The 26,564-nt window shown below is 40.0% G+C and overlaps 2 protein-coding genes across 2 annotated transcripts; both read left to right on the forward strand.

Annotated features, from left to right (window-relative positions):
- Positions 1–8,739: 8,739 nt before the first annotated feature.
- LOC115315214 lies at positions 8,740–9,895 on the forward strand. Its single transcript, XM_040216781.2, has one exon. It carries the CDS (start codon positions 8,870–8,872, stop codon positions 9,893–9,895), a length of 1,026 nt encoding a protein of 341 aa, XP_040072715.1. The 5' UTR covers positions 8,740–8,869.
- A 1,067-nt stretch (positions 9,896–10,962) lies between these two features.
- LOC115328500 lies at positions 10,963–11,673 on the forward strand (the record flags this gene model as incomplete). Its single annotated transcript, XM_040216786.3, has 1 exon — positions 10,963–11,673. A coding segment is annotated over one exon (711 nt), but the record flags the coding sequence as incomplete, so codon positions are not given.
- Between the last annotated feature and the right edge of the window lie 14,891 nt (positions 11,674–26,564).

Below are 26,564 nucleotides of genomic sequence, written 5' to 3' on the forward strand. Positions count from 1 at the left end.
AGCGAGTATAGTCACAATGCGAGCGCGAAGCAATTCTTGTAAAATTGAACTTCATAAAACGAATGGGCCGTTTCGGGATGAATAAAAGTGATATATTTTATTGACTTTAGAAACAGAGAGAACACTCACGTCTCCATAAAACATTTGTATTTTGTGCCCGACAATAGTTGCAAATAAAAATGCCTTATAGGTTCTCGGAATGCCATAATTAACTGTTTGTAGGTTTTCAAGAGTTGGCCATGGGCGTCACAGATTCTGGCCAAATCTTAATATTTTTTTCAATGCTGGGCTACGGAATGTGGTAATTAAAGAAAACCTAAATTTGTGTCGCAATTAGTTTTTTGTTTTTTTTTCGAGGTGGTGCAAGTGCCTAAATGCAAAATCAAATGCGTTTTTTTTTACAAGGTCTACATTCCAAAAATAAATGACTTGGAAATTCAGTTTGCGATAGAGAATAATACTTTCCAAAATAGTAATAAAGTAAAATGCGGAAAAAATTGCCTGGCGATATAAAAAACAGTCGACTTCAAAACAAGGGAACAAAAAAAAATGAACTGGTAGCTTAAAAACATTTTTTTTTTAAATTCTGATATTACGATCAATACAATATTCGAGGCATTATTATGTTTGGTTATATTCAATAAAAAGTGTCAGAAATTTTATGTAGCCTACATACATGCGCAAATTCATCACACCAAACATCGAATTTAAAAAAAAGGTAAGAAATTTGAGAAGTAGGAAATGTTAAATAAGGCGATGTTCTAAAATGAGCAAGAATACAATTTTTCTATTATTGTTTTTCCATTGCGTGGGTGTGACTTTTTTTTCTTTAACATTTACATATGTACGCATCCTCATAGGATAACTATCTGACAAAACTCAACTGTAAACAGTACGTGTTTCGAGTTCCAGCATGTTCCCAGGATCATACTTTGGCGACTCGAACGAGAAAAGTCACATCTTTTTGCTCTTTGTTTTAGAAATTTTTTTCAGAAAAATGCCACCTTGCAAGCTCAATCCTGGAGTTCCGGGCAGCGTTACCAGAGGCACAGGCGCTATGCCAAGGCTTCAGAAGGTAACCAAGTACTTTAATTTCAAATACATCCAATGGCCATGGCGCCAAAAGCTTTTGCATATTAGAAACGGCTGGAGGCGCTCAGCCTCGGGGCTTTCCACTTTCAAAGGGACGGGATGGCTGCTGCCAAGACATCGTCTCTGCTCTCTTGGCAAATCTGGTGCATCTTTGCGTCGGCGGCAACCCTCTCCCTCGGTGCACGGCTAAAGAGCGACGGCATGCCATGAGGTAATATAGTGTAACGCAAACAGTGACCACCACATTAGGCCCCAGCGGCTCGTTCGACTGTCAACGCACCTAGCGGCTGTTGTGAAATTGGTCTCGGCTTCCTATTTAGGCGCTTCCGGTCACTACATGTCTAGAAACCGGACTTGTGCCTAATTTATATACTGTACTCAAGATTCTGCATTTCAAATACTTTTGGTACTATTTTGGTGTCCTGTAAAAACATTAAGTCTATAGTATTTGCTACTCTATCTTAGTTACAAGTTTCGCTATCTTGTACTCAGTATTAAGAAAAAAAACATTTTTCAACCTTGAAAACAAAATTGCCGGAACAATCTACGGAATTAGGGATCGTCATACTCCATGGAAAAGCTAAATCGATTGCAAGCTTCGAGTCAAGCGACCGAACACAGAACAGGAAACAAGGTTGAGTAAAACGCAGTCACCTGGTTCTAAGAAGAGGGCAAGTGGATAGCCTCAGGTACGCCCGTTTCTGCGTCCTTTCGCTTTCTTGTCTACTTTTTTTAGCTGCTTTTGCTTGTAGTCAGGAAAGTGCTGGTGACTTCATCTGGATCTTACAATCAGACGCCATCTGTTGTCTGGAGCTAGAGTGGTTTCGTCACCAGAGGATTGTGACGCAAACGCTCGCTACGATCACAATGAACCATTTTCGGAAATTGCAGATTCAGGGGGTTCCAGTATGAAAATGGCGAACACGTTTTCATGCGAGCACAGACCCTCCCTCGGCCAAAGAATTTCATGAAAGAGTATTTGACGAAAAAAAGAAAACGCATTGCGTTGTCTGTCCTTATTTGTAGTTTTGTTTACTCTCGTCCTCAGCCACCTGAAAGGCATATCCGGTTTAAGCGACGAAAAAATAATAAAACATTTCATACTAAAAATAGTAAACGAAAAATATAGGGAAGGCAAGAAGAGAATGGGTGACAGTTACGCTTAAATCCTAAATGTATTCTATTGGCGTGGCGACGGAAAAACAATGTTTTCGCCAATACTAGAAGTGACGACATTCATGATGGCGGCGCCCTCGTGGAAAAGGTCTGAACCAATTTGCAAGTGGAATTACGGTGGGCTAGAAGGGGGAGGTTAACGATCGCGCTTGCGAAAGTGACTCGCTGATTCAGCATGCGGACCTCTGATGGGTTACAGCAAGACAGATATCCACCGATAAGTGGATTGCATCGCCCCCTGCACTACAGAGAAAGTGAAAGAAGAAGTGCATCGAGGGGTTCACAAGTCCACCATAAATTCACTGCAGCCCGCTTCATTCTGTCGAGCTCATTTTTTGTCATGGCTAACAAGCAGCGACAAAAACACTTTTGCGTCCCAGGCCCCAACACTGGGTATGTTTCTTCAAAGCCGGGAGGCAAAAGTGCGACGTTTTTTTCTGTTGCGAAAAAAACTCGTAAAGATTCCGAACATGGGAGCGGGCTATACTTGGCGCCGACAAATGCTTAGAAACAAGGTCAGCAGTAAGCGAGCTGCATTTCGAGGAAAGATTCATTATGCGGTACTTCACGATTGTGATCAACGGTGAGGGCACTTTCTTCTTTAGTGTCCATAGTGCGGCGGAGTGCCCCTGTGGCACCGCTGCGAAAATATCGATGCTAACGCTGCGTGCTGACCATCCTTGCCATATTCTTCTGCTGGACGAAGCGAGCAATTGTCACATTTACCTTCCTAGCTCCATCATAGTCGAATCCTGGTCTAACCGAACACCCCCTAGACCAGGAAGGCCTCAGCGCTCTTACCGCATGGCCGAAAGAGAAGGCCACTGGGGCCGCGCTAAAAGAAGGCAAAGCTATGACGGTACCAAGTAGTTGCTACCGTCATAGCAACGAGTTATTATTGGTGCAAGCGTGCTCATTTTTATTAAAATCCGTCTGTGCACAACATTTGTGTTAGGAAGCTCATTTTCTTAAACTGGCAAATTATTGTTGCATTACATCATTGATGTAAAATTCAAGAACAGGGTAGTTGTATAACGAGGTCTAGAGATAGATAGGTTTTACTTTTAAGCATAAAATTGTGAATGATTTAGTTATCCCCGGAAGATGAATTATATATGAAGAATACTTGCAAAAGATTACATGACAAAGAATAATTGACTGTGATGCATTATGCACCACAGTACCAACACGCTTGATAAACTAAACGCATGTAATAACTGCATTCTTGCCTAAAACTTATACAGCAGTGTATTTAAAAGCAAAAACTAGTGGTCCAATGTTCCTTTTTGCCTAGAGTTGTTGTTGTTTGGCCCCATATAGATCGACTTGACATTGAGAAATGACCTGTGTGACTTTTTTCCTTCTTATTTCTTTATTCATTATATCGCAAGTCAAATCAGACATACCATCACTACGTCATTTTAGAGCGCAGCTCTTAGGCGCCCGTTTACGGCCTGAGCGGCGTAGCCGTCGACGTCACCTTCGTCGGCGTAACTGCGCGTTGCATTATGGGTAAATTTCCCCGATAAAGTCAGCGAGAAAATTCCCCCCCTAAATTTAGCGGAAACTTCTTTGCCCCGCCTAACGGAAAAATTCCCCCACTGAATTAAACAGGAAGACTTCCTCGCTAAATTTAGCTTAATAATTTTCACGTTATATTTAGATAAAAAATTTCTCCTCTAAATTTAGCGGAAAATTTCCCCACTAGATTTAGCAGAGTAATGTTCCCGCTAAATTTAGCGGAATATTTTCTTCGCTAAATTTAACAAAAAAAGTTCCCCCACTAAATTTACCGGAAAAATTTTCCCCACTAACTTTAGCGGGAAAGTTTGCTAAAATTTCTCGCTAAATTGGAAGGGAAAAGGAGATGAGGGTACGGAGGGAAGGGTATGCCCCTCCCCCCCCCCCGTCCGTACCCTCCCCTCCTCCTCCTCCTCAAAAGCTGCGCTCTAATTCGGCATTACAGAGAATCGTAAACGTCTAATTTTTTGTGTATTATGGTTAGATTTATCCGACAAACTTTTCCGCTCAAAGAATTCTTACCAGCACACTTACAAGCGACGAGAGAAAAGCCCACTCATTAATTACTAAACTTTGCCCTTGAAGTCGCTCTGTGTGCGATACGCACTCATTAAAATCCTTGCATAAATTTGTTGCGGCAACGAATTTATGCAAGGCTTTCAATTTATTCTGGACGGGAGTTTACCTCTTTTTACCGTTAGAATTTCCTGAAATCTTGTCATATATCTTCCGATTCAAGGGTAAGTAATTTATCTTGCAATAAAGGTTTTCGACCTTACTCCGCAATATTAACAGGATAAAACTGTTGCGTCATCCATCCCATGCTTGCAACAAAGTATGAAGGTTCCTGATTAGCCAGTAATATATTTGTAGCGGCTCCCAGCGAAGCGCGAAAGAAGTGAAAGAACTGGCCGCGCGATCACGGCCTCTCTCAGGGCTCGAGACAGCACAGACATCGAGGAACAACGGCAACCGCAAGGTCGGCTCGTCTCGTCTCAGATTTAACATAATGTAAATAGTGTAAATAAATTAGTTGAAGCTCAGTACGCTTCAAATTGGTGACCCGAAACCTCAGCAACAGCGACCTCAGCCCTGACCCGGCCCTCAGCAACAACGGTAATGTCTCTGCCAGCTACCGAATCCACACCCACCGGCAACCAGATTTCCCCTCCAGGCATTGCTACGGTCAAGCTACCTGAGTTTTGGACCACGGACTCGGAACTCTGATTCACCACCATCGAGACCATCTTCCAAAAAAACCGTATCATAACGCAACTGTCAAAATACGACTGCGTTGTTTCTGCCCTCCCGCAGACCATCGGTAGCATTGTCCGGGACGTACTTCGTGCGCCTCCAGCCGACAATCCATACGAAAAATTTAAAATGGATTTAACTCGGAGGACTACAGAATCTGAGCAACGCCGCATCCAGCAGCTCCTCACCACAGAGGAGCTAGGCGACAGAAAAACCTTCCGATCTCCTCCGCGGAATGCATCAACTTCTGGGAGACCGCGCCGAATCACTCGACGCATCCATCTTTAAGGAACTATTCCTTCAGCGACTTCCCCAACAAGTTCGCATGATCCTGTCCACATTATGGAGCCCTTGGAAGCACTCGACCAGATGGCAGATAAAATCATGGATGTTTCCGCTCTCGGGATTTCCGCAGTTAGCCAAAAACCACCAGCAGCTGGCCAGTCATCAGGAGCTCACTCCCTGAAGGAGAAGTTTTCTCAACTCCTCCAATCGAACAAGAGACTCTCAGAGCAAGTTGACCAGCTAGCGAGGAATTTGCGAGACCTACGTGCCCGTCCTTCACGACCAACCTCTCCACACACATCTCGAGGACGTCGGCCCAGCGCAACCCGCGATGATGCCAACAGGTGGTGCTGGTACCACCAATCATTTTTAGACAACGCCCGAAAATGTACCCCCACCATGCGCATTTCCGGAAAGCACCTCGCCCACTTACTGAAAACGACCAGTGCAACGGGAAGCACAATCAGCCGTTTGTTCCACGTGACTGATCGCCAGACAAAGATCCAATACCTGGTGGACACCGGCGCTGAAGTCGGTATCATTCCTCCTACGCTGGAGGATCGTCGACACCGACAACAAACCCAACCACTCCAGGCGGCAAATGGATCGGCGATAAAAACGTATGGACAGAGATCCCCAACCCTCGATCTGGGACTCCGGCGCGTGTTCCGCTGGGTATTTCTGGTGGCAGACGTGCATTTCGCTGTCATTGGGGCAGACTTCATCCGAAATTTTGCCCTCATCGTGGATGTCAAGCGCCGTCTTCTCCTTGACTCTACAACACATCTCAGTATCCGAGGCGTACTATCAAAGGCACTATCGTTAAATTCTACTTTACAACCCCTCAAAATGGCTGCTCCATGGGAAAACCTTGTAAAGGAATTCCCAACGCCAACGCTGCCATCCAACACCGAGGCACCTGTCAAACACAACATCACACATTGCATCGACACGCCAAGCCACGCCGCCTCGCCCCGGACAGGCTAAAAATCGCTAAACATGAGTTCGAACACATGCTGGAACTCGGGTTCATTCGTCCATCGTCCAGCGTGTGGTCTAGCGCCCTGCACATGGCACCAAACAAATCTGGTGACTGGTGACCATGCGGGGATAATAGAGCTCTCAACAAAATCACGGTGCCGGATCGGTACCCAATTCCCCACTTCCAAGAGTTTGCTGGGGCACTACACGGATGGACGATCTTCACAAGAATAGATCTTGTAAAGCCATATCATCAAATACCGGTCGAACTATCTGACATCCACAAAACTGCAATCACAACACCATTTGGCATGTTTGAGTACATACGGATGCCATTTGGTCTCAAGAATGCAGCACAAACCTTCCAACGGTTCATGGATCAAGTTCTTCGTGGATTAAACTTCTGTTTCGCCTACATCGATGACGTCCTCGCCTTCTGCAAAACACGCGAAGAACATGAGGACCACCTCCGACAGCTCTTCTCTCGCCTCCACAACTACGGTGTCGTCCTCAATGCGGCCAAATGCAACTTTGGCGTCGCCGAATTGGATTTCTTGGGGCATCACGCGGACAAGCACGGCATCTGTCCCCTGCCGGACAAGGTGAACATTATTCAACAGTTTCCCCAACCACAAACAACAAAGAAACTACTGAGTTTTTAGGGCTCATAAACTTTTATCGACGATTCCTTCCAAACTGCTCCAGAACCCTCCAGCCACTCAACCGTTTTCTCACTGGAGATTCCAAGCAATCCATTCCACTCGAGTGGAACGAACCTGCACTCAACGCCTTCGAGCCAATCAAGAAACAACTTGCCGAAGTCAGAACATTGGCCCATTAGAAACCTAACGCACCACTCTCCCTTGTGACCGACGCCTCCGATGGAGCAGTTGGTGTCGTACTCCAACAGTTTACCGACTCCGGGTGGCAACCACTCTTCTTTTTCTCAAAGTAAATGACACCCATCGAAACCGGGTATAGTACATTCGGGCGTGAACTTTTAGCAATCTACCTGGGCGTTAAACACTTCCGCCATTTTCTGGAAGGACGTCAATTTGTTATCCTGACGGACCACAAACCCCTAACGTATGCCCTAACATCAAACAGCTCCTCTTACACAACAAGGGAAGTCCGACAGATGGCTTACATCTCGGAATACACTAGCGACATCCGTTTCATCAACCGCAAGGAAAACACCGTTGCCGACGCGCTATCCCGCATCGGTGTCAATACCTTTACAACTGAACAGACAGCTATCAATTTCCAGGAATTGGCCGCCGCGCTATAGCTCGACGAAGAACTTCAGTACCTTCGCCCTTCGTCAACAGCGCTGGTCCTCGAAGACATTGCAATTCCTGAATGCAACAAAACACTTCTCTGCGACACTTCTACTGGCCATCCTCGACCTTACGTACCGACACCGTTTTGACGAGTCGTCTTTGACACCCTTCACCCAGGGATACGTGTGTCACAAAGCCTCATCTCAGCTCGATTCGTTTGGCCAAGGATGAAGTCGGACATTAGAAACTTCGCACGGGCATGCCAACAGTGCCAGCGAGCCAAAATCCATCGCCACACAGTGACACCCGTAGGCAGATTCCGACTTCCCGGTGCCCTATTCAACAACGTACACCTCGATATCGTGGGACCGCTGCCTCCGTCTCACGACTATCGTTACCTGCTGACGTGCGTGGACAGGTTCACTCGCTGGCCAGAGGCAATGCCTATGAAAGACATGACCGCCGGGACAGTCGCCCACACATTTATTACCATGTGGACCAGCCGTTTTGGTGTGCCGGCGACAATAACAACCGATAGAGGCAGACACTTCGAAAGTCTTCTCTTTCATAAACTGTCAACTCTTCTCGGCACACAACATCCGAACAACGGCATACCATCTCTCCTCCATAGGGCTCGTGGAAAGGTTTCACCGACAGATGAAAGCGGCACTCGGAGCGCACACGTCACTAAGCCCATGGACCGAAGGCCTACCAATGGTGCTGCTGGGCATCCGCACTGCCGTGCAAGACGAACTTAAATGCACCTCCCCCGAAATGGTCTACTCTAGGGCACTACCCTCCGACTACCCGGTGATTTTTTTCAGACAACGGAAAAGAGCAGTAACATAGACTGCGAGAACTACGCCACCCGGTTGCGCTCGGTTCTCCAAAACATCCAACCAATCCAAACCAGGACTCAGTCACGCAAGGTCTTCATAAGTCCCGGCTTTCACCACTGCAGTCACGTGTTCGTGCGAAACGACACTGTGCGACGTCCACTACAGTGTCCCTATGACGGACCCTATGCAGTGTTGCAACGAACTGACAAAACATTCACGCTTTCAGTCAACGGCCGAATAGAAGTAATTTCAATTGACCGCATTAAGCCTGCACATCTAGCATACAATGATATACACATGGACTTCACGAGGTAGGATTCTGATGAGAAAAGCAGAAAACTCAAAGGTGATTCAAATTACCTGTGATGACGACCTCGTACAAATTGTGTAATGCCCTCCCCCCCTCTGCTTCTATACAATAAATTGAGACTTTGAACTAAAATGCTTTCTGTCACCTCGGTGAATACGTTATACTCAAAGAAAGCTTGTCTTTCCGTGCTACACTGCAACGTCAGAAGTATTCACAAAAATGGAGACGTCCTTCTTGCTTTTCTATCCCAACACTCGTTTACTTATGATATAATAGGCATAACCGAGACGTGGCTAAAAAGTGACGATAATTTTGATATCCCTGGGTATGTTGTGGTTTCGCTACCTAGAAATGCAGTTCATAGAGGCGGTGGTGTTGCACTGTATATAAAATGGTCTATATTATTTAATGCGCTCCCTCATCTAACATGTTCAACTAATGATATAGAAGCTCTCTTTTTGGAACTTTGTTATGGTGTCGTGGTGGCTGTTGTATATAGACCGCCGGATTCATCTATGTCTTTGTTCCTAAATAAAATGGAAGATATTCTTACATTTATTTCTCAAAGCAGTAAGAAATCTGTCATTTGTGGTGACTTCAACATCGATTTGTGTAAAACTGTGCCCTCAGATTATCTACTTCTAACACAGTCATTTAACTTTACGAATGTAATAACAGAACCAACAAGAGTGACACCTGATTCATCCACGCTCATTGACCACATCTTATGTAATCAAGACGCACACGACGGTGCTGGTGTATATGAGACAAACATTGCCGACCACTTTCCAATATTCATATTTCTACCTATAAACGCTGAAGAAACACCTCACTTTAGTACACCCCATTTAAGGTATCGCATTAATTACGAACTTCTGCATAGAAAATTATCGGCATTTAACTTTGATTTACTATTCAATTCAGATATCAACATCGAATTTGGAAATTTTATCACAGTATTAAAAACTGCAATCGCTGATTCGTCGAGTGAATTAAGAAAACCACATTATTCAGAACCGATCTGCCCCTGGATGACTCGTCAAATTTTATGCGCACTTCAAGAGAAGAACATGTGGCAGCAGAAACTGAAACGTCATAAACATAATTCTTACTACTTGGCACAATACAAAATGCATCGCAACCTATCTCTATACTGATAAGAACGCGTAAAAAAGAATATCACTCTAAACTTATATCCGAAAGTCATGGGGACTTCAAGAAAACGTGGAATGTGATTAACTCTGTTATTAAGCCAAGATCGCAAAAGCAAACAACTCCTGTTATAGTCACGGATGAGACTGCAGACGCATTCAACTCTTTCTTCATTAATATTGGAGACCACCTAGCTAACAACATTGCCAGCGGCAGTGCGCGTTTCGTTTCTCTACCTGACTTCCTTCCAAAAACTTTTATTTTTGAAGAAATTACGACTATAGAAATTATAAATCTAGTTAATTCAATGTCTAATAAAAAATCTGCAGGTTCTGATGGCATATCAGTTAAGGTCTTAAAATGCAATATTGATGTACTTAGCTCTCCATTGGAACATATCTTTAACCATTCTATAACAGAAGGTGTATATCCAGATTCACTAAAAATCGCTAAAGTCTGCCCAATACATAAATGTGGGAACGTTAATGAACCTGTAAATTATAGGCCTATATCAGTTTTAAGCACGATTAATACACTATTCGAAAGATTAATTGTACGACGCATTAACTCATTTTTAGAAAAATACAATATTATCACCCCGCATCAACATGGATTCCCTCCAAATAAGTCAACTGCTAGTGCTGTTATCTCTCTCTCTCAGAAAATAAATGAGTCCTTAAATGACAATAACATTAGTATCGGTGTATTCTTAGATATTGAAAAAGGCATTTGATACCGTAGACCATAAAATTCTTCTTAATAAATGTCAACGATATGGTTTCAGAGGTCACTCTTTAAATTTCTTTACAAGTTATTTGTCATCTCGTTCGCAATTCGTTTCTTTGTTAGATCATAAATCCTCGATGAGACAAATAAACACCGGAATTCCCCAGGGTTCTGTACTGGGACCGATACTTTTTTCATTGTACGTTAATGACTTACCTAACATGGCTTTAAACTCTGACATAATAATGTACGCTGATGATACCGTCTTAATTTACACGGACCATTCATTGCATAACTTAAAAACACAATCAATCAAGAACTTACAGTTCTCCAGGAGTGGTTTAATTCTAACAAATTGACTTTAAATATAAATAAAACTAAGTATATAGTTTTTCGTTCCAATAAAAAAGATGTTAATACCGACAGCTTCCGAATTTGCATCGGAAATTCAATCCTGGAAGAAGTTAGTTCACTTCAATATCTGGGAGTAACATTAGATTCTCATCTTCATTGGCAACAGCACATTATAAATACATGTAAAAAGTTAACGTACGCTTGTTATGTCTTACTGAAGGCGAGACAATGCTTTGACACTCCCACGATGAAACTTATATATTTTGCTATATTTCATAGTCATTTAACATATTGTATTGAGGCCTGGGGCGTAACTTATGACACTTACCTTTTGCCATTGATTAAATTACAGAAGAGAGCCCTCAGAATCTTGACATACTCCCACTATTCCCAACCGTCTCATATCATATTTCATCAACTTCACATTTTCACATTTCTGGAAATTAAACAATATAAGATTGCTTGCTTAATAAATAATATTTTAAAATCAAACAATCCACTGCCAGCGAACATCTTAATTAAGGGTAACCGATTAACAAGGGCGAACACATCTGGTCACTTTAACATACCACGGTCTCATAACGTATACGGCGAGCGACTGATGCAATCATGCGGAACTAAAATCTGGAACACTTTACCATCTTCAGTCACCCAGTCAGGCAACTTTAACAGCGCTTTGAAATACTATATTTTTTTTAAATAGAACATGTCTCCCACCGTCTTGAAACTCAATCGCATATTCTGTTATTGAATTCATAAAAATTCATTTCACTTTGAATACACTCGTGCTCCTCGTGTTTTTATTATATAATGTATAAATTACCGGACATAGTTGAACAAGTCACTTTCTACGTTTATTTTCTATTGTCTTTCTTTCTTTCTTTCTTTCTTTCTTTTCCTTTTATTGTATTTCCAGTAATATTTCTTAAGAGTGCTGCCTTCCTAATATGTTATTATTAAAATGGGCCCAAACTAGCCAAAAGGCTATGGGCCCAGATGGTTCTCAATAAATTGTACGATGCAACTCATGACAATAAACTCGATTGATTGATTGATTGATTGAATGAGCTACAAGAAGTTGAAGCAAATTCATTCGCAAGCACATGATACACATCGCTCGTATTACCCACAACCTCGCTAGGGGGGGAATCATGGAGCGGCTCCCAGCGAAGCGCGAAAGAAGTGAAAGAAGTGCCCGCGCGATCACGGCCTCTCTCGGGGCTCGAGACAGCACAGACATCGAGGAACAACGGCAACTGCAAGGTCGGCTCGTCACGTCTCAGATTTAACATAATCTAAATAGTGTCAATAAATTAGTTGAAGCTCAGTACGCTTCATAATCATGGAAACTGGGTGGTAGATACATTGGTGGGGCAAATTTATTCTCATTGTCATACAAGTCACATCACATCAACTGATCTGTTTCTGACGTCAATCAGTCAAAAAAGTCTCTAAATATCTCTCCTGGTTCAAAGCGTAGTGATCTCCAATGGCATCTGCTCTTAAATCTGGGAAACAACGCAACCTCGGAAATAAGTTTTCTGTGTAAATGCAAACAAATCAGAGAGCTTCTTGTCAAGAGCTACTTGCGTCTACGCCACTAATCAAGCTGACATTATTGTATATTTTACCGATGAATGTTGCGAATAAAATTATCGCGTGTTTCTATACAGATCATTCTTGACACAAAGACACACCACGTGCGCGGCACACTGACTTGGTTTTGAAGCAGGAATATAACATTTGGAAAACGGCACAAATGTTTCGACTGAAACATTACTACATATTCCGGCACATCTAAACTCAAGTGTCGATCGTTACAAACGTAGATAAGTCATTGTTAACGATTAGATTCGCCCTAATTAGCTATAACCTCCTTTGGCAAACGGAATTCGCCGATGGGGTCGCCGGTGGCGGTGCCGGCGGCGGCGGTAAGCCAGGCGCTCCCCTAGGTCAGTCGCTGCTCCTAGCACTCCGTACAAAGCAGTGAAGCTCGACGTGTGCGCTATGGAAAGAGGAGAAGGTTGTCAAGAAACAGCGGAGGTGCCACAGCACTACGCAGCCGCGGAACGAAGGCATGTGACAGACATGATAATCATGTGATCGTTTCACGAATACAAGACCTTGGTCCCGCTTTATCACGAAAGCCGCAATCGGCAATCCTACTATTTTGCAAAGTTTTCTAGAGACTCTTAGTTCCTGACATCGACGACAACGTCCGGAAATTTTGGCGTTATCGGTGATTAACCTGCCAGAGTACTAACCGGCCAGAGCAATTGATACCCAGCATCAACGGCTCTGGCCGGTTGATTCGCAGCATCACAGCGCGACATCATGGCATTCGTCATCTATTTATACGTGTTCTTTAATACGCTAAACTATTCAAGTGCAACGAATGTCCGGTGACTTCCGCTTTTAGCAAGTGTGTTTGTGGTTGTATGTGTTCGAGCCTTCAACTCTAATCTAACCTAAGGCGAAACAAGCTATACGATGAACAGAAACGCTGTAGAATTCATATTTGTAAAAAAATTTTATCCTTGTGCTTTTCTGAATATTAGGGTAGATTAATAATAAAATATTAATCCCATCTCGGCGCAGGTGTGGCGCAATTTTGAGCAAAAATGGCATTTTGGCACAAGATGTAGCAGACCTTCGCTCATGGCGCATTTTGGCGCAAATGGTGCAGCACTTCCATCTATTAACAAAGGACATTGCGTCATTTTATTTAGGCCAAACAATAAAAAATTGGGAGAGGAAAGGCTGTCACAGACCGCACCAAAGCACTTGTATAAGGCGCGAGTACACCAATTGGAAATTATCCCAATATTCAAAAATGTCAACGCCTCCTATCGGTTTAAGTTTTAGATAAGAACCCTAAACTGCATGCTCGGAATCATATACTTAGAAACAACTTGCCAAATGTCGAGAGAAAAAGAAAAAAACGAACACATATACAACGTTTCACTTGTCGAGGTTGCTCGTAGAAGAAATAAAATATCGTCAGCATGGGTGAATTCAAACTGGTTCGGCTTTCTTAAATTAAGATCCGCTAATGAGAAGCCTCTCTCCGCTTGTGCATTTGATGGTGGAGTGGCATGCGCGAACTGCGTTACAAGATTGGGATATGGAAACTCGTGCTGCCGCAAGTTTGTCGCATCACACACCTCTCAACTCAACACGTTGCGGTCGCGCACGTTCATGAGCCAACTATGGAAAAATATAGATCCGGACCCGCGGATATCCGCATCCGATCCGCAATCCGCCAAATCTGATTCATTTTTATCCGAACCCTTCAGTTGATTCCGGATATTCATGGGTAATCCGTGGGTAATCCTCGGGTTATGCAGGGCTCTACAAATATATTATATGGAGGGACTTTATCCCGACCATTACCATATGATGATTTTGAGTTACAGATCCTCACAAGATATTATCAAAATAATATGGTTACATCCTCGTAGTCGATCTTAAATATCCCAAAGAGTTACACGTTAAACATATTGACTTTCCATTGGTCCCAATTAGATCAACAAAAAACTTCTCTTAAGCCTAGAAGATAAAAAGAAATACGTTGTCCATTGCGTGGCCTTAAAAAAATACATTAAGCTTGGAATAAACGTAACCAAGATACACATAATTTTAATATTCAAAGAGGAACCTTTTGTCAAGGATTACATAGACCTTAACACAAGGTCTACGAAGTCAAAGTAAAATGCCGTTGAAAATATTTTTTTAAAGTTAATGAACAATGTTGTATATAGAAAAAACGACGGAGAATAGCTGAAACATACCGCTCATAGAACTAGTTTCGGACCTCAAAAAACTTCAAAACCTTGTTAAAAAAACTTAAATTCAAATCATGAAAAATATTCAGTGAGGATTTGGTTTCTATTTGTTTTCGCAAAACAAAAATAGTTGCTGCCAAGTCAATATATATTGGAAAATCAGCTCTAGATTTGTCAAAGACCTGAATGTACGAATTTCCCTATAATGATATAGAAAAGAGATACGGTGTGGGGAGAAAGATTCTCTATAAAGACACAGATAGCTTAATAAATGTAATTCAGAGTGAAGACATCTACAAATAAATGAAAGAAAGAAATTAGTATTTTTATACTTCTGATAATCCAAGACAGGCACGTAGCCAGGATTTTGTTTCGGGGGGGGGGGGGGGGGGGGGGAGCGCCCATGACAAAATGCTGTATAAGGGGGAGGGGGAGAGGAGGTCCAGCAAAATGGAAGATTTCTGGGCGTGGGAGGGGGGGCACTATAGCTATCATGAGCTATGTTCCCAGAATAATAATAAAGTAATAGGTAAGTTTAAAAAAGAGTTGAATAGAAATATCCTAATGGGGGAATTTGTCGCACCTAGACCAAAACGTTATTAATATGAAGCTCTGGGTACAGGTATATCGAAGAAGGCCAACGGAGTTAAAATTATGTAGAGAAAAAGAATTTACACTTTGACGAGTACAAAAAGGTATTAGAAGATAAAAAAGGTGTAGTCACAAACCAAAATGTGAAAAGATGGAAAATTCATAAAATATACACCGACTGTAACGAAGGAAGCCCTAACCTTTCAGGATGATAAAAGAGTTCCCTTATGAGATAGAATAAGTTCATTAGCATATGGACATTATTTGCTATAAGAATGAAGTATTTTCTATTATAGATACCAATTATTCAGAGTGATGTTGTCACCCTTTATTTAGAAAAAAATTCTCATTTCATTTATTTCGCTCCTAAAGGGAAGATCGGGCACATCTGCATTTGAGAAAAACACTTGTATGGCGTTCATTTGGCTTTTAGAATAACATATATCACAATTATGTTTCAATGCGACGCGCCGGAGAGCCATAAGAGCAATTTCAAAATAGGGCTGAAGCCCCGCCTCCCTGGCCTTGGGCAGCCGAAAGATCCATCGATGACGTCACGTACAGCGAGTGTCTTTCGCGTTTTTTCCGCGTTTAACAATACTTACGCAGCAAATGTTTTGGGTATTCGAGTTCACGGGGTAAGATTACATCAAAATTCATTTCTAACTCATTTTTTTTCAAGAACCTCCGTAGCTTCCCTTTAAAGGCCCTGCTAGGCATTACATAAGGGGGGAGGGAGAAAAAATATTGGTAAGATTAAAGAGAGTTGTAAACAATAGTTCAATAAAGGTGCTGGATTCGCTTAATATATCTTCCCTTAACCAACAACAGAATTCCAAACTTATCATACGAATTCGTTCTAAGTGTTTTTTTTTTTCGAAAATACAAGTTTAATACGATATAAACCCTGCTGTTTAAATCATAACTTTTTCAACTAGATCCTCAACTGGTTCAAGTTGTTTTTTTTTTTCAGAGGCTATCTCAAACTTAACTCTTTATGCTATAAACATTTTCAGGGTTTTCTTTTAATTTTGCATGGATTTCTTTTAATTTCTTAAAATTATTTTTAAGGATTTCTTTTCATTTTTTAAAAATAAGTTTGAAAACTTTCTTTCAATTTTCTGTGGTTTACCTTTAAATTCATATCATTTACACTGTTTACTTCATTTGTATTCTTCAAGGTAATAAGATTAACGGCACCAAGGCTTTCACTGAGATTCTTAACATTTGCCAACCTTTTCTCTTTCATATCATAATTCCCCTGATCATGTAATTAAAGTCCAATCCCCAGATCTCCTCTAATTCCTGTAATGTTTCTTTTTAGAAACCAGCATCTCACTTTATACATTTATTAAACTAGAATATTTGTTATCAATATTTATTTTATACACATTATTCACTTTATCAATTAGTAAAACATAATATATACACTGTTTTATAAGGGTGTAAACCGTTTAAATTCATCTAATGCAAATTCACATTTCAATGTTGTCATATCCCTTTTAATTATCTTTAAATCCAAACGAAGTTATATAGTTACAATTTGTTTTTAATACTGGTAGAATACTATGTAGATCATAAGCGATAAAAATGATTGAGCAATTCTTATTTCTTGACATTGTAAACAAATCTTAGACTTCTTCCCAAAAGCATTTATCTCGAGTATTTCCTAAAGCATCAACAACTATAATATTTTGTTTAGATTCACCCAAATCATTAACGCCGAGTATATCATTTTCATTATCACTGGAATGTCACTTTTTCAACTGTCTTTTCACTCAACTCCTTACAAATATTTTGCATTCACATACAGTCTGTCATAATAAACATAGTCAAACAGTAAATTAAAAACAATTTCTTTTGCCAGACCGCTTGGACCACATACTCTATTTATAAATGGCCATACTAGTACATTTGCATTTGTATATTTTGGTTCTGATATAAACACTGAATAATCTTTCAATTAGTATAGTTTATTATTTTGTCTCTTGAAAAGAATTCAAGTATAGAAAACTTTGTCTATATAAATGTATTCAGTAAAGTATGTCAACATGTTACATGACATTATAAAGAATGAGAAAGTTATTTATTAAATATTCAGTGATACAAAATAAAGAATAGAGGGAATCATTAAGAAATTATATGTAATTAGTCTTAGAACCTGCTACAAAAAAAACTTAAATATCCGACTGAGACGATAACAAATCAGTACGCAAAGACATTTGATCTTGCACAATTATTAGATCAGCCGTATTTGCCAGCCATTACTGCATCCACTCCAATAAATCTCAATCTAGATCCGAGTTAGAAAATATCAACGAAAGTTTTGGTCCAGAATTTTACAGAGAACTTGAAGAACCTCGTTTGAAAGATAACTTTAATGAATATCGAAATAATACAGATTAACTTGCATAAAATTAAATGAATAGAAAAGGCTATCAGTCATTGGTAAGTACAAACAAAAACAACCACGTAGGGAACTAAAAAAGGCTGGTGATGAAGAGAGAGGAAAATGGTTAGAAGTACAGTGTAGTGTTGATGCTGGAAATATATAATTTCTGAGAAAATGCAAAGGTGGACTGTGAAACATAATAAGTAATGTGAGAAAAATTGTTAGAAATAAAATCTATACAAGTGTTGATGATCTTATAAGAATATATTGAACATACGAGGTCGAAATATTTCTTAGCAACTTGTAAATTAATCATGTTCTCTAATATACATTTCATTAAAGATTAAAGAAATAAAAATGAACCAGCATAAGCAATTATATGATAAAATATTTTTGTTTAATAAGAAGGATATTCTAAATAATAAAACACTTATATATGTTGAAGGTACTGTAACATTTCCCAAGACACAAAAGTTCGACTGAAAAAGAAAAAATTTCATTGCAATGAAAGCATGTGCAATATCTTACAGATGGCATAATATATCTGCAAACTTCTAACGTAATATTTTACCATACATATCAGACAAAGGGGAAGCAAAACGTATAACCATTGACGATAGTGATCATGATTGCGATTCTCTGAATTATCAAATGGTTAAATACTTTAAAATGCCTAAAGAGGGTATTCCAATTTTTTTTTGCAGTACCACCAGGTATTACACATAGAATATCAATAACCCTAAAGAAAAAAATGGAAGGTGGATTTCGGACAAGACATTTATTTGAGAAAAATACTTGGATTCATACAGTCATTATATGGAAGTGTTAAGGACGACACTGAAGTAATTTGGGATTTGCTAGCAAATGTTGAAATAGATATTAGGACAATATTTATTTAATGCAGTTTAGTCAAAGGTTCTTATTCAGATGATAATGAAATTATGATAAAAATTATTTACTTTACACGTTAGTTCTAAATACAAAAACATCAATGGCTAATATGTATTCCAAACCCAATTAAGAAGTTTGAGATACACTATAGTGAGATCATGGAGTTTTCTTCAAGAAATACAGATCAAAAGAATAGACAACTTGATTTTTACAAAAAAAGTTCCATTACGTAAGATATTTCTACTAAACGTGGGTAAAAAAATTACAGTGAATGGTTTTACTTACAAATCTTCATCAACACTTTCGTAAGCATTCAAAAATGTCTATTTTGATATGTAAGGGAATTTTAGCGAATTAAATAAGATCTGTTGCATGGCTCTTAGCATCATCTGGTAAGTATTTTTTTTTTCATCGAGCGAAACTTAAAAGGATTTCATTTGCTAAAGATACATTTGCAGAGTTTAAATCGATATGGCAAAGTGCAGCCCCCAAACTAGTTGAAAATGCCTTAAATAATCCAAAACAAATCAAAGCTAAAACATTTACGACCTAAAACAACAGCTATTCCAATAGTAAAACAGAATGTACAAGAAACGTATCATGAACTTTTACACGGAGGGGGATTTATGATAAATAAAAGAATGGGCAAAAAATCGGAAGTTCTACTTAATCACCTTCTTGCATAAATGTTTTTAATCGTATAAATAGACTACTGGAACTTATGAGAAACAGGCATACATATTCCAACTCATGAATGTCGTGATATTGAAATTATTGGAAATTCAAATGACACTACAAAATCTCAAAAAGGAGTAGAACTCTTGTGTTCCAACAACAAGGAAGCCTTTAGGTTTTCCAAAAGTGTACTTCATGCAAGCTCCAGATTATTAAAAGTGATGGTACAAATCTCAATGATGCTGATATTGTGACATTTGTTAAAATAATACATTTTCAGAAATCAGATTAACTGTTAATGATAAAGAAATCGAACATAATATTTTCCCGGAAGTAGTTCAACGATAGAAAAATTAGTCAGATACTTAGATGATTTTCAGGATCTACAGCCACGTCCGAGTTTTGGTATTTAGATGCGTCTGAAACATAGGAACTGAACAAATATAAAGTCCTCGTAGATTCCCCAAAGACTGTTACTGATGTTAAAGTAACCCAATACGTAACAAAGGATTTGCCAAGAAATATTAAATCACCAAAAACTCAAAACTTGTAGAAGTGTCTGCTAGAGTCGGAGATGTAATACCTTTTTTTCAGAATTGACAAAGTAGGGTGTTTCAAGGAATGACATTTAAGCTATTTCTAACTAAAAATAATTACAAAGACTTGTTAACTAACTCTGCAGGAAATTACAAAGTTCTAATTGACAGGCTCTTGTAACAGATTCCAAAGATAACACCAAATTTGAAAACTTGAGCTATCCTCAACGAACAATAAAAGTGCAATGAGATTGCATCATACGAACGGGAAAGTTTTCAAACCATTAGAACAGTAGACTGTAATTGATAATGCAGAACACATCATAGATTTTCCATTAATATCATATAAACCAAAATATATATATATTTTTTTCCAAAACATTTTTGAACCAATTCTTCAACTTGAAACAATATGTGCCTTGATAATTTAAACCTGGAAACTATAAATGTGAAAGTAAACTCCCATGGGTTCTTTTTAATTCATTGTGGTTTCATAGCAACCAATTTTGTTATTGATGATGCCTATTATAAATTCTTGAAAACACTGTAGACGTAGATATCGGGACAGTTGTAACAAAACAAACTGTAGCAGGTCTGTGCAATATTCTGTTCGATGCCACAAATATGCCCACGAATGCATTCGAAAATTCTCGCACATCTCTCATTCAGGTACATGTTACACTTCGAAGTACTCCGGCTACAAGGTACAGAATGTATATGATGTACAAGTTTGATAAAAAAATTAATGTAACTCTATCTGATAATAAAATGACGTTTGCCGCAATATATTTTCCTTATATGAATGTATATTTTATGCCCAGTACATCAATCAGAAGGTCAACAAAAGTAGCTTAGGATTAAATAATAAAATAATAATAATAATTCGTTTATTGAGCAATTCTTGTAAACAATTTGATTGAAAGCCCACATAAGCGCTTCAATTAAGGAAGAAGAAGAAGAATGTAAAATTCGAATTGATACGAGGGCTAATCCCAGAATTTCTAGATTATTTCTTACTTCCACTCATATTCAGAAACTAAAAAAGGGGAAGCCTGTGGATATAAAGTTCGGAAAAACAAAGTTAAGAAATCAAAAGACTCAAGAAGGTGGTTTTTGTGCCAGTCTTCGGGGGCCTTAGCAACCAGAGAGCCATGCCACTTGTTGTTAAGGGGGTCATAACAGGAGCCGCAACGGCTGGAGCTGCAGAAGTTGTTGAGAAAATTGCTGTCCAGGGTGTTAGGATAATTGATAAAAAATAAGGTTACCAATAATTTCTACATATATTATTGTGATATTAAAGCAGGAACAAGGATTTAGTAGTGTATTTCCAAAAAATATGTTGCCTTTAGAAACAAATAAAGAAGTTTTGTGTGATAAATAATAATGATTTTCCATCCTCTGAAACTCATTGAGTTTGTTATTTTAATGGTCCAAAGTATATTAAATTCTTTGATAGTTTTTGTCTACACCCTGCTAAAGAAATATTAAAGTATCGCAAAGCAAGTAATAAAGACACTATAATTCATCACAGAATCAAAGCAGCAACTTCTTTTTGTGTGGTCATTAATGTGTTCACTATATTCTGTATTATCTAGGGGGTAAAAAAGAATATGGTTTTATACAAGAGTTTACATCAGATACAGAACATAATAATAAACAATTGATTAGGTATTTTTCTCTTATTAATAAATGGAAGAATTTGAGAGGAAAGTATACATAATCAAAAGTTCCAATCATTATTATTAAGATTTAATTGGCATTCTAACCTTCGCCAAGATTGTCTGTTTAGTAAATTTGTTTTTCTTCACTGCGCTGGTTGAACTCGTTGATGCAATTGAACAAACTCTGAGAGTACACAACAGAAAATAATCACATTTAATTCATTACAAGTTTTATGAAGAACTAAACCTATACAAAACAAATAAAAATTTTGAAATTGAGTTTAGGAATAGAAAAAAATTATTTTATTAAAGGACACATGCAAAGGAAAAAAAAAATTTTTTTAGACAGCTTAGATGGAAAAAGGATGTCATAAAACGATTTTACAACGAAGAAACAAAATTTTTAGAGCTATATTTACGGCGCTATACGAATTTGTAGTTGGCGCTCGCGGGAGCCGCCGCTAGTCACGTGGTAGGCCCGCGCGCCGCCGCGCTGCGTCGCCGCCGCACGCTGAGCGTTGTGCGAACGCCGCTTCAACGCGTTTCTCCAAGCCGCCGTCGCCGCCGCCGCACAAGTTCGTCTGCTTCGGGGCGCCGCCGCCGTCGTCTGACCGGCGCACAGGTCTATCACGTCTGCTTGCGCTTTTTCAGGAGTTTCCTTTGGGCTCTAAAAGTTAGTTATTCGTCTTGGTTTTTTGTTATACTTCAAACAAAGATGAATAAGTTACTTTTAGAGGCCATAGGAAGCTTCCGAAAGAGCGCAAGCACCACGTGATAATTAAAGACCAGTCACGTGATAAATACAGACCACTTTTCCGCGGTGCCCGCGGGCGCCAACTACAAATTCGTTTTGCGCCGTAAATATAGCTCTAAAAATTTTTTTTCTTCGTTGTAAAATCGTTTTATGGCGTCCTTTTTCCATCTAAGCCGTTTAAAAAAAATGTTTTTTTCTTTTGCATGTGTCCTTTAAGTCAACCAGATATCTTGCTAGAAGGAAGTATATTAAAAAGAAAAACTGAACTGCTATAAATTTATTCTTAAATTAAGTTCCTTTGAAAATATGTATTCTGACCTGGAAAGAGGGTTTTCAGGTCCAACAAGTAAATTAAAGACGTAAAGTGTTTGCTGAGAAACAAGATGTATATACAAAATTCAACCCAATTAGAAACAAAATTGAAAGACATATAGTAATCGTTAATGTAATATATGATCAATGGCAAGCTTATCTTGTTGAAGTGAATGGTTACACATATTTTTTAACTTGCATAGATGTATTCTCTAAATACGCATGGGTAATACCATTAAGGAACGAAACAGGTGCACAAATAACTCAGGCATTCCTTGACATATTTAATTCAATGAGAACGAGTTTTACAATACTAAATACTGAGTGTTTCAAGGAAAGGAATTAAACTTTTTATTACTTATTCAGAACTTAAGCTATCAGTTGTCGAAAGGTTCAACAGAACATTAGAATAGAAATTAAGAAGGTTCCGAATCCGCGGGTTTTAGATAAAGCCGTTAAAAACTATAATGCATACTATCATAGATCTATTAAAATGACTCCGATCGAAGCCTCATTAAAAATAATAAAGAGGCTGTCAGGAAAAAGTGTATCCTCCATCGAAACGCAATAAAAAGCCGAAATTCAAAGTTTGTGACACTGTGAGTTTACAAAAATATAAAGTTTTTTTTAATGGATACAAACACATTTATACAACCGAAGTCTTTCGAATAAAGGAAGTCTCCAGTGATTCGTATTACTATTGAGTTGCCATGGAGGGAGAAGATATACTGGGGACGATTTATGAACAGGACATGTTGAAATACGTTCCGACACAGTGTGATTTTCGTATATTGTTTTCATGCTATACCTTGAAGGTCATATTTTAAGGTCAGGGGAAAGGGGGATGGTCCAGACCTTTCATTTTCTATACTACTCACATCTCTCCCCGAAAGACATCCCCGGTGTGAATGCCCCCTTACCCGCAAGGAGTAAAAGTCAGGCTGTACACAGAAATAGCAAACCTTTACCCGAGCAAGCCCAGCAATTTATTGCCGGGCCCGGCCTGCCCGACCCTCGCGCGCCCTTGGCCGCGTCAACGTCATTCTTTTCCCGATGCCCGCACGTCTCAGAAGTTGTCATGGCTTTAGCATTTCCTGGTTGGTCCACATCCGCGCACCTTAACGAGGTGCCCCTAGCAAACCCCCACATGGTGTAAACGTTACGCCGAGCAGCATTCCTCGAAATGACAGCGCACAGCAGCCTTTCTTGCAAGCGTGTTATGCTTTAAAAGAAAAAACATTTTAGGTCGCGCTTTAAAAAAGGCGACGTGAAAAAGCGCAAGCGTGAACGCCGCGCAACCGAAAGATCGTTTCAATTGGTCATGATGTCAGCAAGAATCCAGCCGGTCTGCAGCCTTTCTGTAACTGAAACGACCGAACACAAACGAGAAACCGGGTACTTTGACAGTTATTTAGGAGTTTGCGGAAAAGCGATACCCCGCATCGAACCACCCGAAGATGATTCTCCGGGTGTAAGTCTGAGCAAGATAAAGGTACAAAAAAAAGTGTGAAAGTGGAGCGTCGTAGGCAAAGAGATATGAGCGGAGGCAACAAGAGGAATAAAATCCAAAAGAGTGATGACGCTATCGATCGGCAGTCCATTCGAGAGGGAGCCTGCAGCTACTGTGCGCGCGTCAAGCGCGAACCTTCTAATCAGCACCCTGAGTTGGCACGGTGCCCAGAGGCCGAAAACTTCCGAAGCGCGCTGCTGACTACACGGCAGGGCGTTAAAGATCGAAGTTGCGCACAAACTTGCCACAAAAGAAAAGCACTCTACATCAACAACAATAAACAAAAAGAAAAAAAAAGAGAGGAGGGACGCCAGCGCCCCTTGCTATCGTAAAGACACGGAAAAAAATCGATTGGTCCCATCTATGGTCTCGGAACGGTCTTCCGACTGGTGCACTTATCTCGTCTTAAGAAGTGGATCCTTAATGTCCGCCTGGTGACGTCATACAAGCGTCGTGTAGTCGCCGACCGCGATCCTGGCGGTGTCACAGCAAAGGCGGTAGGTGTGGCAGACTCCCGTTCTGCTGCAGGGGTTCCTCCAGCTTGACTTCTCGGAAACTGTCAAGTTTCCGAGATATGTCAAGCCGGGGAAAGGTTCCAAAACCATAAATGGAACAGCTCGATTTTTTGCATCGTATTGTATTGTATCGTTATCGTATGTCAGCCGGCTTCGTCGCTCGTGCTGTTTGCCAACCTACTAGCGCCAACCGCCATAATCGCGTCATCCGATAACATGACACGTCGGCTTTTGTGCGTCTTTTGTTGCAACTCCGGGACCACTTATGATGTATGGACGGGATGAAACCGGTCCAAGACGCGCTCAAGGTAAAAGAAAACATCACTTCGTTTTTTTTCCATCGAAGAAAACGAAGTGATGTAACCAACATTGATCCCGCCTGTAATTTTAAATAGGAATGTCGCGAACCTGCAGAGGTTCAAGTTGAAAACGTTTTTTTCCTTTTTTTTTTCTTTTTTTTTTTAGCTGAAAGTTTGATTTCGGCTTGATTTCGCACGCATGGGCGAAAATTTAAAACTTGACGCTACCCAACAGAGCAAGGGTGCAATAAGTAATGAATTTATCGACGCACTTACCTTCGCTTTTTCTCCCTGCTTTTTTTTTTTTTTTTTCTGGCGTGGTAAACGTGCTTTATTAGTACCTACGTATAGTTCATTGTTTCACGCGAAAACGACTATCTAAGGCATCAAAAGTGTATATGGATTCTTTTATTTCCCGTAAACGTTGGCAATCGTTAATACAAAATCTAAAATAACGTGCATTATAGATTATTCGTTTTTCAAAATTCGCTTTTTTGTGTGTAGAAGTCTTGGCAACTCGGAGAGTGTTCTCCAAATCACTCGAACTTCAAAGTTCGCCAAAAGTTGGCCACGTTCCCAAATAAAAGCTACAAAAAAGGAAAAAATAAAGAAGAAAAGGACGGGTTACATCATCGATTTGAATGCCCGAAAGCGCACGTGACGTCAGAGACCTCATACGCCCACCGGGTCACGACGAGGCTTAGTATTGGGAAGGAGCACTCTTGCCCAATTCCTCCGACCTCGATTCGTGAATGGAGGATACTAAAATGGTACGCGAGACCCAGTTTCCGCTTTTCGAGATATTGGGTCCAAAGAGAACCGGGTTTCCTTTGTTGAGGACGGCGGTGAAAAACCCGGGGGCGGTTATGGGGGTTCCACGGCCCTCATTACGCAAGAAGTAACACCAACAAAAAAGGAAAAAAAAAAAGAAGACACATCGTCGTTGGCGTTAAAACACGCGTTCAAGATAACATTTTTGCTATTATTATTTTTATTTTTATTATTATGTCGTTTTACTCGGAACAACAGCATCCTTCCTGCAATACAGCGAGCATAAAACAATAACAAAAAAAAACAAAAAGAAAGCAAAAGGTTTTGGTGTTGCGGCAAATGGACGCTGCGGCCCGGATGTAGATGCGAAGCGGCACCGCCCAACCCACGCTTTGCAATCATCTCTCTGGAGTTGCAGTCGTGCGCGACAACGTTGTAAGGCCCATGTCGTTTCGTGTAGTCTGTACGTAAAGTATAGATAACTAAAGAAAAAATGTAATGTACTTACAGATAACGTTCAACATAATTTATTCCGTACCGAACGGCACAATATACTGAGTTACGGGTATGAGCTAAGATATTTGGTGTATAACTAGGATAGAGTCAGTTTGAACTTGGGTGACACAAAACGTAAAAAATCAAAAATAGAAGAGACTGAGATAAAGATACTGCTGGACTACCTACTCCGGTTTTAATGCTCCTTCCTCTTCTTCAACCTATCTGGTTCTTATTTTCGTCTCATTCTGAGAGCCCCATTTCATCCCATACAAACCAAGTATGAAATGAAATAAAATTAAATTAAAAAAGAGCCACATACAATGCCAGTTTGAAAAACCCGCACTTCAGCAAAAAGTGACACACCGCAAATACCGTTTTTTGTTTCATTTTTGGTGAGTTTTAGC

The sequence above is a fragment of the Ixodes scapularis genome, unplaced genomic scaffold, assembly GCF_016920785.2.
Source record: "Ixodes scapularis isolate PalLabHiFi unplaced genomic scaffold, ASM1692078v2 PGA_scaffold3__209_contigs__length_174095766, whole genome shotgun sequence".
NCBI classification, from domain to species: Eukaryota; Metazoa; Arthropoda; class Arachnida; order Ixodida; family Ixodidae; genus Ixodes; species Ixodes scapularis.

Bases quoted from the DNA above. Each gene is read 5' to 3' on its own strand.
- LOC115315214 (XM_040216781.2), top strand. From the start codon at position 8,870: ATGCTTTCTGTCACCTCGGTGAATACGTTATACTCAAAGAAAGCTTGT.